Here is a 15000-nt window from a genome sequence, read left to right as displayed (position 1 = left end):
GCATGAGTGGTTATTGATAGTAAAATTATAAATTATTGTAATCTGTACGTTCTGATTATATTACAATAGATTTGTACGACAACTCTAATATTGTATTTCATTATTTTCAACACCTTCATATGTATAATGTGAACAAGTTCGAGAATATATCAATAATTATTGTGGTATAGTGATGTGATCTGAAGCCATGTTTGTAATTATTATTAAAGTTACTTACTATAAATTATTTAACCCTTTCACTCCTGTGGGGTTCCCCATTGACGAGTAAAATCGTCTGGCGTTAGACAGAGTAAAATCTATAAGTTTCACTCTTGGGAGTGAAAGGGTTAATGGGGACATAGTTTTTGAGTGAATCTAGCTGTTGTTAACCCTTTCACTCCTGTAGGGTTCCCCATTGACGAGTAAAATCGTCTGGCGTTAGACAGAGTAAAATCTATAAGTGTCACTCTTGGGAGTGAAAGGGTTAAGCAATAGAGGACGTTTTTTGTTTTCCATAGCCTCATCTAAAAACGAGGGGGAGTTGGGAGAATTCAAGACAGTTATTGCAAACCCTCGACTGAGTCTCGGGTTTGCATAACTGTCAAGAATTCTTCCAACTGTCTCCCGAGTGTTTAGATAAATCTATGGAAACACGGAAAAAGTACTCTATGACTTACTTTACTTAATCCTCTTCGTGCGTGCCCTCACGTAAGCTATGTAAGGCCGTAGTCCTCTATGAAGATTGATAATATTACTGTGTGCACCTCTTCAGTCATATTAATTTTTTTACTTGTACATGTACATGTTGATAGGTTATTATTATTTTGCATGGCGTTTTTCAGATGACATTTGACGTACCGAAGGTTCTCAAAAACTTATTTGAGAATGGGTAATGTGTATTAATGTGGTACTTGTTTCAGTGTTAATAATGATAGTCTTCTTTCTTGAACCTTTATTCTGTCTCAGCTTGGCCTTGACATGAGTCCAGAAGATATGGCTGACTTAGGTATTGGTAGTATTGGAATTGGCGATGATGGGGATGATGATGAGGATGATGATGATGAAAGGCTGGAAGCTGAGCTGGCAGCTTTGCAACAAGGAGACTCAGAGCCCAAGGTGAAGAGAAAAAGTAAGCATGAAACTGCGTCATAATACAGACACGTCCAGAAATGCATACATCTTATTTGATGGTTTAACATACATGTATAATACGCGCGGATATTTTGCGAGTTGCATAGTATTTTTCCGAGCCCCACAGGGGGCGAGGAAAAATACGAGCAATGAGCAAAATGTCCGCAAGTATTATATGTTAAACCATCGAATAAGAGATTTATTATTCCACTACAAAAAGGTGTTATTTTGATTCAATTTTATCTGGTAAGAGTGTTTCTAAAAAAAAAATGCATCATCTGTCCCTCAGGGCACTTGCGAACGATGTATACAGCACAGAAAGCCAGCCAAATGTCCTTTATTTTATTGTATAAACGAAAATGACGAGAAACAAGCAATGGCAAGCTAAATTATCAGGCTTTGTATCGCGTTGAAAACAATTATATTTCTTTCATTGAAAAACTCCTGTTCTGTCTGTATTTGCTCTGTTCTAAACCGGTCAAAGTGGGAAATTACTGTGGTTTACCGTCTCATATTTTAATGCGCATTCTCTTGACCAAAATAATATGGTAAAATGGCGTAATAATAGAATAATAAAAGTAATTACGTGCATTTCAATAAACATCACAAAGTTTCCCCTTGCTCTGGGTGACCCTATTCGGTGGAATGGCTGAACGACAGAATGGAATGGCGGAATTGCGGAATACATGGAATATTCTAAAACACGGAAAATATTGATTATTTTGATACACGGAATAAACGGAATAAATTATTCTAAAACGTGGGATGAGAGGAAAGTCTTTTAAAAAAAGGATATAAATAATACACTTTTTGCCTGTGAGTAGTCTGGGTAGTAAAACAAAACTTTGGATGATAATTTTACATTTCCTCGCAACAAAAGATATAAAAGAGAAGAGTTCACCCCTGGGCGATATGTTTCCCCGCTTCCGTTTTCGCCTCTCACCACTATATTAGTGCCGAAACATCTCAGGCACATTTTCCCACACTTAGAGAAGGAAAAATGGAGAAAGACGATGGTAAGTGTCCCAATTGTCTTAAAAACATAATGTACGACATGTTATCATTTCCTTTGGCACTATATATATAAGGAAATGACCAGCATAGAAATGTACATATTCCTATCAAGTTTGGTTCTTGCGTAAAAAATGGAATAATTCTCTAGCTAAGCCGCCGTACTATTAGAATTTAGCTCATTACTAAAACGAATGTTCTTGCTCTAACGGCAGGCACGCAAAACAAATTACTAAAAGAAATGTTTGCAACAACATGTCAGGCAATTGAGACACTTAACAACGTCTTTCTCCACTTTTCCTTCTCTGAGTGTGGGAAAGTGCGCCTGCGATGTTTTTGTACAGTCCGAGAGGCTCAAAAATGGAAGCGGAAACATATTGCCCAGGGGTGAACTCTTCTCTGTAACGCATGCAGTTTTATATCTTTTGTTGCAAGGAACTGTAAAATTATCATTTTTGTTTTCCTACCCTGACTACACACGGGCAAAAAGTGTATTATTTATATCCTTTTTTTTAAAGACTTTCCTATCATCCGGCATTTTAGAATATTCCGTATATTCTGTGTTTTAGAATATTCCGTATATTCTGTGTTTTAGAATATTCCGTATATTCCGCGTTTCAAAATATCCAATATTTACCGTGTTTAGAATATTCCATGTATTCTGTATTTTAGAATATTCCATGTATTCCACAATTCTGCCATTCCATTCCATCATTCCACCACTCCGCCATTCCGCCATTCTGCCGAATAGGGTCACGCCTTGCTCTTCTCCCCAACTTTAATGTCCCTTGTGTAGGGCTCTACATGTACATTAACACTCACCTGTTTCCCACTGGAGAGTAAATTTAATACATGGAGAGTAAAAAAAGAGAAATTAACCAGAATACTTACCCGATTTGGAAAGTAAATTTGTGACTACAACGGAAACCGATAAGCAAACATTTGCCAGGATCACCTCATTTTCTGCCATATTGAAGAGCTCCTGTCTGAGGAAGTTTGGATACAACACACGAAAATATCACACGTGGTAACTGAACGCGCCATATTGGATTTCAAAGATGACCTTTTTCGTTTTGGATTTATAAATGCGGAAATCAGGTGGCAATGATGAGCCTACACAAAAAGAAAATGACTTTGAAAAAAAGCCAAACTGAAGGAAATGCTAGATAAGTGACATTCCAGACTGTCTCATGAGGATTCATATTGGAGCACCCTGTGAACATCGATCACTAACTTTGATCCTCATCCCGGACAGCAAATGTGGTGGGCTCGTGGTTCAAGGTTAAGATGTCCCAATTTCAATGATTAATTAAAATTTAGTCATTGAAATTAGGGCGCTTCAATAGCGTCAAATAATACACTGACAGTACCAAGAAACATTTTTATTTCTGCAGTAAGCAACCTTAATACTGTAATCCATTTTGGGAAGTGAAATTTTGAGGTGGAAAATTTTTGAAACCTACTCTCCAAAGTGAAAAGTAGTGTCAAGCCCTGCCTTGTGTCTCGGAATGCAGACACTAGTGTCTCAAAGTGTCCCCAAATGCTGCCCTCTAATTTGGCTATTTCTTTTTTAACATCTTCGACTGTTTCCTCTTCCTTCTTTCGCTGTCTCTCCTCTTCTTCTTTAGCTTTGCTCTCGGCCAAAGCTTGCTTTCCCTTTTCTCTTTTCCACCAAATGTAAGCGTTCACAGCTCTCAGCTGGCCTTTTCTTGGGCAAGTACGTGCATCTGGCATCTGGTTCTTTTCCCCAACTTGCTTTTTCTTTTCCCCAACTTAAACATCGCATGTGTCTTGTAATGCAGACAATAGGCCTTTTGCAACAAACGATAACATGGTACAAATTCCGCCATGCTGGAGGGCAAGCTCATTATTATTCCCCCACTGGAACATTAAAACAAAGGCAAGTCAAGCTTGACTCAGGTTCAGGTCTCTTTGTGAGAGACGAAACACTTATAAATTTACAATAGTTAACTTTCAGATAATGTTTTCCTTCTTATAATATTATATGCCTTGTTGCCTCGCATTTTTGATAAAACTAGCTAAAAAAACAAAGAAGTCCTGAAAACGTTTGCAATTCCCTTTTGACAGAGATTCTGACGTATTTCAACAATCACATTTATCTAGGCTTTTTATGTGAAATGGATGTCCAGTTGGGAGCTGCTTTGTTTGACTGTGAAATTGCAGTTGAGTGAGCGAATGTACTACGCTTTAGGTTGACCTTTTAATTTGTGAAGATTTTTGCTGTTCTGAACTGAAGAGAGGGAGTAAAGATAGGCGGTCAAATGGAAAATGTTGTGAAGAGATTACTGCATGTTCATGTAATTTCAGTTTTAGTTGTTGATTAAAATTTTTGGTTATTGTTTGCAAGGCTTGTTTGTTTACGGCTGTCAGCTCAGAGGTGTTTGATCTGTTTGATCATGACCGTAAACTGTACACACTAATGACAAATAATTTGGTACTTCATGCAGAAGCATAATTATTTCCATGAAGAACTTTTGAGGCTGAGATTAACCAAAATTATAAAATTGTACAGCATGTATTAAGAACATCCTCAGGCTGAGAGCGCTTTTATTTTGGTGTTTGTATTTTAAATGAAAGCGTGAAAATTAATACGTGAAATTAGGTAAAGAAATGTAAGTTTAAAACCCAAATAATTACATTTTTGTTAGGGCATATTCAGTATAACATAACAATGGTTTTTTTTTTATTGCATGACACACTTCTCAGTTAAATGAGCTTTTCAAACCTTAAGTTGGATTTTCATTTTCTCTACATACATGTATAACATCCATGGTTAGGAACGACTGTATGAATCTTTTTAAGAGGCCTGATTAAAGTTTAAAAAGTAACAAGAGTCTAAAATTTCAAGTTTTTACGCAAGAAAAGCCCTTTGTATTAGTCCTTTCAGATTCTGGAGAATCCATAATAAATTACTGACTAGAGGTATTGCAGTAATGCAATGTTATGATTTCTGGCATCAATCTATTTCTTTGTGAGGTCACTGGAGATAATCATCTAAATTTGTTCAAACAAATATTCAATTTATAGTGTACCTACATGTACATAATTAAACCAATTATTTTTCTTTACGCTAAAAAAATTTACAAGTTGAGCAAGATTGTGCCAATGCTTAGCCAATCAGACAAGGTTTTGTAATTTAACAAAATCTTCTTTATCAAGCATGTAATGCTAATGTTTCCCTGATGTAAAAGGCTGTCATTGATAACTTCAAGTTGAGTCATTTCTTTGTAATTTGCATTATTATTATCAGATTGGCTGAAACAATACACATGTAATAGCAAATAACATTGACAAGCTCACCAGTTAGTTGTGATATTTCTGTACATACCCATTTGTACTATAATTATTAATTTTGTTGCTTACTCTTTCAAAATCAGAACCAGTAGGAAGAATATTAGGTGATAATGTCATGGATGATGAAGACATGGGTGATGATGAGGAAGATGATGACGAAGATGTTGAAAACAATGCTGAGTTGTTGGTAAGAATCTTACAATGTAGGAAAGATCTATAAAGGACATGCCGTGTATTCCAACTGGAAAGAAAAGTCTTACTTTTTCCAATGAATTGGGCTATATTTTCTACTACTGGTATAATTTCAAAAGCTGTCTTTGAATTCAGACTTTGTTTTCTTAATTTTGGATTTTATCAGTGACCTTGCTATAAAGAAAAAATAATGTTGGTCTGCTCACTAAGACATTCTTCTATAATAAGTAAATCTGGACATTGAGGCTTAAAGAATTGCTGAAACCTGTTATTTGGTCGAAAATTACATGTAAGCAATGAAAAGGTCCCTTTCAGCTGGTATTAGTGTATCAACACTTCAATCAGACTGTTGTAATTAAAATTATTTGTGAATTACAGTATGTTCATTGTTATATCATTTCAGGCAGAGCTTCAGTGTATTGCTCCAGGGGATGATGGTGTTGAGTGTCAAGATCCTACACCAGTCTTGGTTCCAAGTGTCCCAACAACACCAAACACACAACAGGTCAAATGAACATTCAACTACAGTATTACAGAGATATCAAATCCAGTCGATTTAGAGTCTGGACATGTTTTTGCCGTGTGTCAATCCCATGTCCTCTCATTACATAGCCCATCCATACCAAAGAAATCACAGAAAATGTTGGTTATTTTTTCACGAACTTCCATGGCCCAGTTCTTCATTTCGCTTTGCTTTGCACTTAACAGTACATGTACATGTTAATAAAATTGTCATCACGCTTATTACAACACTTTATTGCCTTTACCAGGAAGCCAAACACAGTTCATCCGATTTAAATGTTCTGCTAGAAAGGGAGAGTATGTACAAGCAGGCCATAGATAATGCTAACAAGGCCGGACAGGGTAGCAAGTCCAGACGATATGGAAGAGGACTCAAGGTACCTTGGCTTATCTGCATATGAATGCAAATTTGATGTGAAGAATTTTCTGCCATCCTTTCAATAAACAAACAGACGAAAAAACCATGATATTACTTAGCATAAATTATACAGAACTCCTGGTTTACATTGTATGTGGACTTTTTTGTAGGTTTTATGCACATTAGACAGTACATACAGTACACAAAATGGTCTTGTAGCTTGTTTAAAAAATCATCAAGTTCATAGTCATTTCTTGGGCAGTATGTTTTTTTCTATAAGCATGATGCCAATCTTGACACCAAAGCAGTGAGTCTTCTCTTTTGTGGTTAACGGATGGAAAGGCAGAGGAGTTTGACAGAAAGGAAAATGCAGATGGAAAGCTGTGAGGGCTGGGTGAATTAAAATCAGACTGAGTCTTAATCCGGGATTTTAATTTTAAATAATATTATTGGTAAATGGGAATCATATCAGGTCTTGAATCATTCAGTAGAAAACAGTAAAAGTAATGTAAAAGTAAAAAGGAGATAAAGACAATATGCAAAGCAAATATGCAAATCCTGTTGGATTTGTTTTGGAGACACTTTGTACCTTTCATATAACTTGCTGACATATGTTTATTTCTTCATACACTGTATTTGAACTGGCATTGCCGTAACCTTAATTAAGGTCACTAGTCTTTGTTTAATCAGTTTACATTACCTTTCTGCATGCCTTTTTTGTTTGGTTCGTCACAATGCAGGAAATTGAGCAAATGATCAAGCAAGTCAAAGCTGGTAAAAAAGTAGATATGGATGCTGTTCCACCTCCAGTTGCTATCAAAGCAACCCAGCCTTCAGCTCCAGCACCTTCTTTCCCAGTATCTACTCAGTCTGGTCCGGAAGTCAGGGATGGCACTTCGACAAGTGACAACAAGGCTACAAAACCTGACCAGGGTGCCGCACCATTTCCTTCCCAAGGAGGTACAACACTTAAAAGTTAAATTAGTTTTGTCTCTGTTTCATATGTAAATTGTTTGCTTCAATTAATAATTATCATGTGATTTGATTTGATAAAGTGTCTCCTCAATAAGTAGAGCAATTAATTTTGCTCATTCAAAATAATTATTTATTATTATTTATCTTCAAACCTTAATAGCATCAAACTGCATCTGATGGTTAACCTGGTTGCAACGTGAACCCAAATTTAGATAGTGTTACCTTAAAGTTTATACATGTACTTTTTCAGGAATGGAAAATACTTGGTGTGAAACAATGGAGGACACCTTTTTTTCCCGATCACCAGTAATGTGCTTTTTTCAATTTTTTTCTTTTTTTTTTCTTTTCAACAGCCAATCAGCAATTGACTGAATCAAAGGTAATGCCCAAAAATTATCCTTTATTTTAATAACCCATCTGACTCCTGAACCTCCCAACATTGACGAGTAACATCGTCTGGCATTAGACAGAGTAAAATCCATCAAGTCTCACTCCTATAGGAGTCAATTGTTTAAAGGGGACACAGTTTGTGAGTGGATGTAGAGGTTGTTAACAATGTTGAAATCCATTGCAGTACGACTCTACATGTATGCATGATTAATGTTGCATTTTATTTATGAGATTTTATTTTTTATCCAATAGGCCTTGTTACAGTTTTGACCGCCATTTTGACGGGTAGGCAAAATGTAAAGAATTTGTAGTGTTTATATGGGGATTCGATGTCAAATAATTTTTTTTAAATGCTAGTTCTGAAAAATTTACGAATTGAGAACTGAAGGTACAGGGCAAAAGATTATACAGACCGAATTTTGGGCACTATGAACTTTTACAGAAGTTGCCCGGCAGCATTTTCAATTTTTCCTTGTATTTGTCTGTAATTTTTTCCCACGAATTTTCAGTAACATTAATTTTACAAACAAATGTATGGAAAAATTGAAAACGCTATCACGCAGCTTTTAACAAAGGCTAGTCCCTAAAAATTGGTCTGTATAATCCTTTACCCTGTACCTTCAGTTCGCGATTCATAATTTTTCTAGAACTAACGTTTAACGAAAATTATTTGACATCGGATCCCCATATAAACAGTTACAAATTCTTTACACTTTGCCTACCCGTCAAAATGGCAGTCAAAACCGGGATAAGGCCTATTGTATGCTTGGTGGATTTAATTAGCTCAGACATTTCACATTTGTTGAATTACTGACTACGCTGTGAATTTTCAACCTTTTTTGAAAGAATATGAAATTATGAAAAATATTCAGCCCTATTGATAGACTTGAAACTGAATGGATTCATTGATTTTTTACAATAGACCTCTTCATCTGATAAAACCAAAACTGTGGAACTTTTTACAGCAAGACGGAATGAATATAGAGTAGCTGCCTTAACTTGCAAGAAGCATGGAGAAATCCAACAAGCCAAACAGTTTTTTGCAATTTCCAAGGTGAGGTTAATGAGTCCCTAAGGGTCAGTGACATAAAAAGGGGGGAAAGCCGCGGGGGATATTCGCATGCCCAGGAGAGGGGCATGTACATGTTTTTATGGTTTAAAATTTTTCTTGGTTTAAAGTTTTTTCAAACCAGGTTAATTTTGATTTTTTTTGTCTGTTATTCTTTATCATAACCTGAAACAAAGGAATATCAAAATTGAAGAGGCTTAAAAAATAATTTTGAATTACAACATTAAACATGTACGTGATGATCCACATTCAAACAAAGCATATTCTATCAACTTATACATGTATCTAGGAAATGATGGCTTCAACTAGAAGAGCGGAGAGTTCCCAGAAATACATGTAGTATTATTTAGAAAGGTTACATGTATGTGACATTTTTTGGAGAGTCTAATTCTTCCTTCATGCCCTCAAACCAGAACTGAACAGGTAGTTCAACTTTAATCTTTTGCCTTCTCTGGTAGCTTTCAAAAATACCTTTCATTGTATTTTTTGCTGTACATAGTTTCTACTTCATGCCTTTTTTATTCATAATAAATTACATAAATTATATAGTTGTCTTATTGTCGCAACATTGTCAATAATTTTCTTCCAAAATTCGAATTTTTTATCCCTGATTTTTCTACCAAAATGTTATAACAATATTTTTAACAATTTTTTTTTCGAAATACATTTTAGTTTTGGCTCTTTTTTCATACAGCAAATAGATTCAGCCATTGAGGGTCTACAAAACAATGAGGCAGTTGATATTTCCCAGTTACCACCTGTTCCGTCACTCTCTTTGACATCAACAGGTGAGTAAAAAAAACTTGCCAGTTTCTCGCTCACTTATTAAGATTTCTTATAGAATCTGGTGAGGTAATGCAAATAATTTTAAGGCCATGGAATTTAGTATTGGTAAGAAAAAGAGTACAAGAGGTGAGTACCATAATTTTATTCATGCAGTTGTAGTTTTGTGTATTGTGTGAAATTGCTTGAAAAGAGAAGGCTGGCACAAGAATACATTGGGGAGTTCAAACAACAACTGGCAATTGGCAATGCTGCAAAACAAAAGTGGAAGAAAATAATGACTGTGATGCAGCGTACATTTTAGTACATTTCCTTCCCATTGTCTGAAAAACAAAAAAATTTGGTTGTTTCACATTCAGATTTAATATGAATAGACTAAACAGACCAAATGTAACCTGACTGTTGACTCCTAACAGACTTTGGTGACCTAGAGCCAGCCAGTGGGGTTGAAGAAACAATTGGAATAATATGGCCAGGAAACGTTTTCAAGGATGCAGAGACGAGCTCACCGGATCATATTCAAGGGGCCAGTTCGTTTTGCTCTTGTTTTAAAACTTTATAAAAAAGAGACTCAAATTTCTTCCAGGAATCTCAAGTGATTCCCCTTGATCTTTTTGGTGTGATTGCATCTTGAACCAAAGGAATTTCTTTGTAGGAAGCACAATTTGCTTTTAAGCACACATTCAATGTCTTTTCAATGTCTTTTTTTTTCAAAGGTAATAGTTCATCTGCAAACGAACAGTCAACTGCTCCCTCTGCTGATACACAGCCTAGCACTGCATCAGACCATGGATCCAGTGGGACAAGCAGTGCACCAAAGAAATTAGAACCGCCCCCACCCCCTAAGGATGCCGCAGAAGCTCTACAACAAAGATTGGATAAATATCAGAGTGCTATGGATGAAGCAAAGAAGGAAGGCAATTCTGGTAAGGCACGGAGAATGGGGCGAATTGTGAAGGTGAGTTACGTTAAATGCAATTTCTTTTAATCAAAGTACTATATAGCTAATATTATGGGCATTCGTATGTTGCACATTTCCACAGCTCAATGTGCCCTACAATAACTCGCAAGTACAAGAAATGAGAAAATCCATGTCAAATAATAAACTAGGATAACCATAATCTTGGATAAGAAAGATGCGGTAAAAAGACATGTTTTGAGTTTAGTTTTAAATCAGCTCACTGCAAAATGTAAGCAAAGGTTCTATGGCCTTAACCCATTGACTCCCAGGGGTTCCCCATTGACGAGTAAAATCATCTGGCATTAGACAGAGTAAAATACTAAGTCTGGCTGGTTTAGGCCGGTTTGGACGTCAAAGGGTTAATTAAGCATATATGTTATCTTATTTAGGACCACTTACCGTGTACACAAACCATTCAGATGTATATGTTCTTCATGCGTTTTAGTAAGAAAATAAAACACCTTGTCCTTGAAGATGGTCAACACCAAAATATAATTGTACATTGTACCAATGAATCTTACATTTTCTTGCAAAGACTTGGGGCATTTTGGTAATAAATTAATACATTTATCCGCCGTTGTAGGTGATTTTCACATTTCATCATCGCTGCCATGCTGGTGGACGAAAACAAAAGATCTCTCATGAGCTCATTTTGTTCGTCCACAAGCAATTGTATGTTATGTCATAGTTATCTGTGTCTCTAGAGATTGGTGGCAAACTATCTATACTTGTGAATGAAGGGGTAGTTTCTAAAGAAACTGTGGTGCTGCGTCGGTGGGGAAGTAGTAAACAAAAATTTGGTTCTATCGACGGAGTTGATAATGTAAATTGGCCACCGTACAGAGATTCTAAAAGCTGACGTTTCGAGCGTTAGCCCTTCGTCAGAGCGATTCAGACCAAATTTTTGTATCTATACTTATGTCTTGGAAAATTTTGTCTGTCATTAGGTGCGGTTACACTAGAGCTTTTGCCCATGGGGAACCTTGGGGTTACGGCTTGGGTTGGGTTTACCCTGGGTTATGATCAACTCCCCATTTTCGGTTACACACTTGTAAATTACCCAAGGGGAAGGTAAGCGTTGGCCTGTTTTGGTGGGAAACTTACCTTTGAGATAAGACAAGATGAGATTTATTAGTTTTTCCACTAAATGGTTTTTGAAAAACTAATTACAATACAAAATACATTAAAATTAAGGATCTAAAAAAAAAAGTAAACATCGAAGATCTACATCTGAACGACAAACTTTTCTTTGGCTTATTTTCGGTAATTGTCACAATCGGCGCTTCTCTTGAACTGTCCGCCTCAATAAAGCTCAGCGATTCATCGCTTCATTTTAAGAAGGCAACAAAGACGTCGACTTCAATTACGCTTTCTCTAGTCCTTGCAACTCTCCAATTTATAATTTAGACGTCGACTTGCTGCTGGCCAGAAAAGGCGTGCTTGGGTATTTCCACGTCTGCAGTTGTTTACACAGTTCATCACAGCATGTATTTTCCTCGCGTTCGGCAATCTTGTAATTGGTTGAGCCGCTTTGGGGTTTTGTTAACCATAAGACTTACATCTGGAACTGTCATGGGCAATTCTTTTGTTCTTTTTGACGTATCCATGGAAATTTCCTACAGGAAATTTTCCTTTGGGCAGATCGGTTACACATAAAAAATTGCTTCCCCGTGGGAAAAAGCCACTTACCCAAGGGCAAAATGGCTAGTGTAACCGCAGCTATTGGCAAGTAATTGTGACTAAAACGAACCCACAGTTTAAAAGGAAAGGAAAGGAAAAGGAAAGGAAAGGAACTTTATTTAAGTGTCTAGTCGTTCTAGCGCTGGAGCGCTAATTGGGGACACTGTAAACTGAAGTGAACAATGAAAGTAAATCAACTTAAATGTTGGTTTTTGAGGAGAGGGGAAACCGGAGTGCCCGGAGAAAACCTCTCGGTGCAGAGTAGAGAACCAACAAACTCAACCCACATATGACGCCGAGTCCGGCAATCGAACCCGGGCCACATTGCTGGGAGGCGAGTGCTCTCACCACTGCGCCATCCTTGCAACCCAGAAAAAAAGAAAAAACGTCACTTGATTTGAAAAACTGTTTAAGAGTATGGTCATTTTTTCATCAAATCTTGCAGCAATACCAAGATGCAATTAAAACCCACAAAGCAGGAAAACCAGTAGCATTCGATGAACTACCCACCCCGCCAGGGTATGCCCCAATTCCAGGTGTGTCTTCTTCTGATGATACTGCTGAAGAAAGCTCTCCAGCTGGTCAGGTAAGGACATTCATGGCTCATTGACGTTATAAGATTCTTTGCAATAAGTGCAGTTAGGTTATTCTCTGCTTTCTCAAATTCCATAATACACCTCTGTTACCCCCAAAAAATTTGCATAGGCATTGTCTTCGATTTCTTGGGAATCCTTATGTCCCAAGAGAAATTGAGAACAATGATTATGCAAAATGTTTGGGTAGGTAAAAGAGGTGTAAATTATGAGATTTGAGAAAGTAGAGAATGGCCGCTTTCCACTAGCAAAAGTGCCTGTGTAGTTAGCAGAGTCATAAGAGTGCTTACGACCTCGTGCACATCATCAGCAGAGTTCACTTTTGTCCAGAAAGGCAAGTAATTAGATGCAGACCCAATTTTGATATCCAACATGGTGTGGCTCATTAAGTCCAAGCGTTTGCTACCTTTTTCCAAGAATAAGGTACGCATCATTTTCAGGTTAGGATAAATGCAGTTGTTGATCTAGTCCACGTAGCTGGTGGGATTGTCGGCCTGAGAAGCAAATTAACGAGCTTCAGAAGCCACGCAGAGAATGGCACAACGCCCTTCCCTATTCTCCTCGTGGCTCCGCTGCTCGTTAACTCTCGGGCCAACAATCCCGCCACCTACGTAGGCTATTGTTGTGTTTTACTTGAGGAGCAGAGTGAGTTTAGGGACGCTTTATGGCATTCATTGTCTTTATTCCTAAACAAGCTTGATGTTAAGGTCAGGGAGAAGAGCATGGGGAAATGTTGTGACACTTATCGGCGTGCATCTAATTCCGCGCATTTCTGGACATACAGTATCTGACGGAGTAGAAAGGGGAGTTGTTAGTCTGTCTGAGTGACTAATTTGAAGCGTCAAGGTTCTGGACTTCTCCAATTATTTTAGCCTACATAGCTGGCGGTATTGTTGGTGCGAGAAGCATAAGCCACGCGGGGAATGGGGAGGGGCGCCTCTCCCCATTCTCTATGCGCCAACATTTCCGCCAGCTACGCAGGGTACAATTATTTCATCCCAGTCCGCTTCCGACTCAGTCGCCCCCGATCTGCTGAAAACTGCATTGCTGTTCAGTGTCTGGCGTTCAGTTTGTTTTATTCGATTGATTTGCGCGTAATCTACTTTAAAAAAAAGTCCATTTTTGAGTTCTCTTCAGCTTCGTTTTTGTAGGGGCACTGTCATGCTAAATTTGCTGTTTTTAGGTCAAACTGGATAAAAATCTAAATTAGTACTTTAGCTCACACATACAACATTTCTGACAACCCACTGACAAGATGTGAAATATATTTATTGCACAAAGAGATCTTCGTAATTTTTGGCGAATTTCGATCCATTTCCATCCTCCCTATCCATGGATGCAAATAACAAAGAATTGCTTCAGTGCACTTCAGTTGTTATTGGCAACAAAACTACACCATTCTTTATGGGTCATGATTGATGCAAAGGCGTATTTTATTGTTTTGAAGTTTGACTGAAATAGCGTAACATTGCCCCTTTAAAGTGTCTTCAAGTGGGGACATCCTGCTGCTGTTGCGGTGATCCGTGTCCACTTTGTGTGCAGCAAGCATTTTCATTGGAACAAAGAGCTCCGAAAAACTTTACCCTATATCCTATAGGCGAAGCTTTTTAAAAGATGAGCTTGTTATTTTCTCAAAGGCTAGTGACCCAAGTTCAGCGACAACTTCCCAAGGACCTGTCCCCTCTGCTGTTTCTAGCGCGGCCAGTCTGACTGGAGGCAGTGCTGCGGCTCAGCCTGCTCTTCAAACGTCAGCCTCCATCAGCAAATCTCCAAGTCGCTATGAACAGCAGCTAAACTATCTGTTAGAACGACAGAAGGAATTCAAGATGGCTGCCGTGCAATCTAAAAAGCACGGTGACCTGGAAGGAGCTAAGAATTATCTTCGGATGAGCAAGGTTGGTAAATAAACTCATCTTTAAAAGAAAAAAGTTGCTTTGTTGTTACAAAGGCTTGATGAACACGATTAAAGATCATAACGGAATAGTCTTTGGAGGACTGGGTTAGAAACTACTGTACAATCTTATTTGCAATTACTGAAATT

General features: G+C 37.6%; 1 protein-coding gene across 2 annotated transcripts in view; it reads left to right on the top strand.

Moving 5' to 3' along the window:
- The window catches only part of LOC137975398 (coiled-coil and C2 domain-containing protein 1-like), a 39787-nt gene that overhangs the window by 167 nt on the left and 24620 nt on the right, over nt 1–15000 (top strand). For both annotated transcript variants that reach the window (XM_068822503.1, XM_068822504.1), the window contains exons 2-12: nt 946–1108; nt 5520–5623; nt 6032–6133; nt 6399–6527; nt 7249–7468; nt 7837–7862; nt 8796–8927; nt 9637–9730; nt 10442–10683; nt 12812–12952; nt 14597–14854. In XM_068822503.1, coding sequence (XP_068678604.1) covers nt 946–1108; nt 5520–5623; nt 6032–6133; nt 6399–6527; nt 7249–7468; nt 7837–7862; nt 8796–8927; nt 9637–9730; nt 10442–10683; nt 12812–12952; nt 14597–14854 — 1611 coding nt within the window. The remainder of the gene's footprint in view (nt 1–945; nt 1109–5519; nt 5624–6031; nt 6134–6398; nt 6528–7248; nt 7469–7836; nt 7863–8795; nt 8928–9636; nt 9731–10441; nt 10684–12811; nt 12953–14596; nt 14855–15000) is intronic.

Source organism: Montipora foliosa, chromosome 11, assembly GCF_036669935.1.
Source record: "Montipora foliosa isolate CH-2021 chromosome 11, ASM3666993v2, whole genome shotgun sequence".
Lineage (NCBI taxonomy): Eukaryota > Metazoa > Cnidaria > Anthozoa > Scleractinia > Acroporidae > Montipora > Montipora foliosa.
The sequence above is the reverse complement of the archived record's forward strand: the minus strand, read 5'-3'. Positions and strand labels throughout refer to the sequence as shown.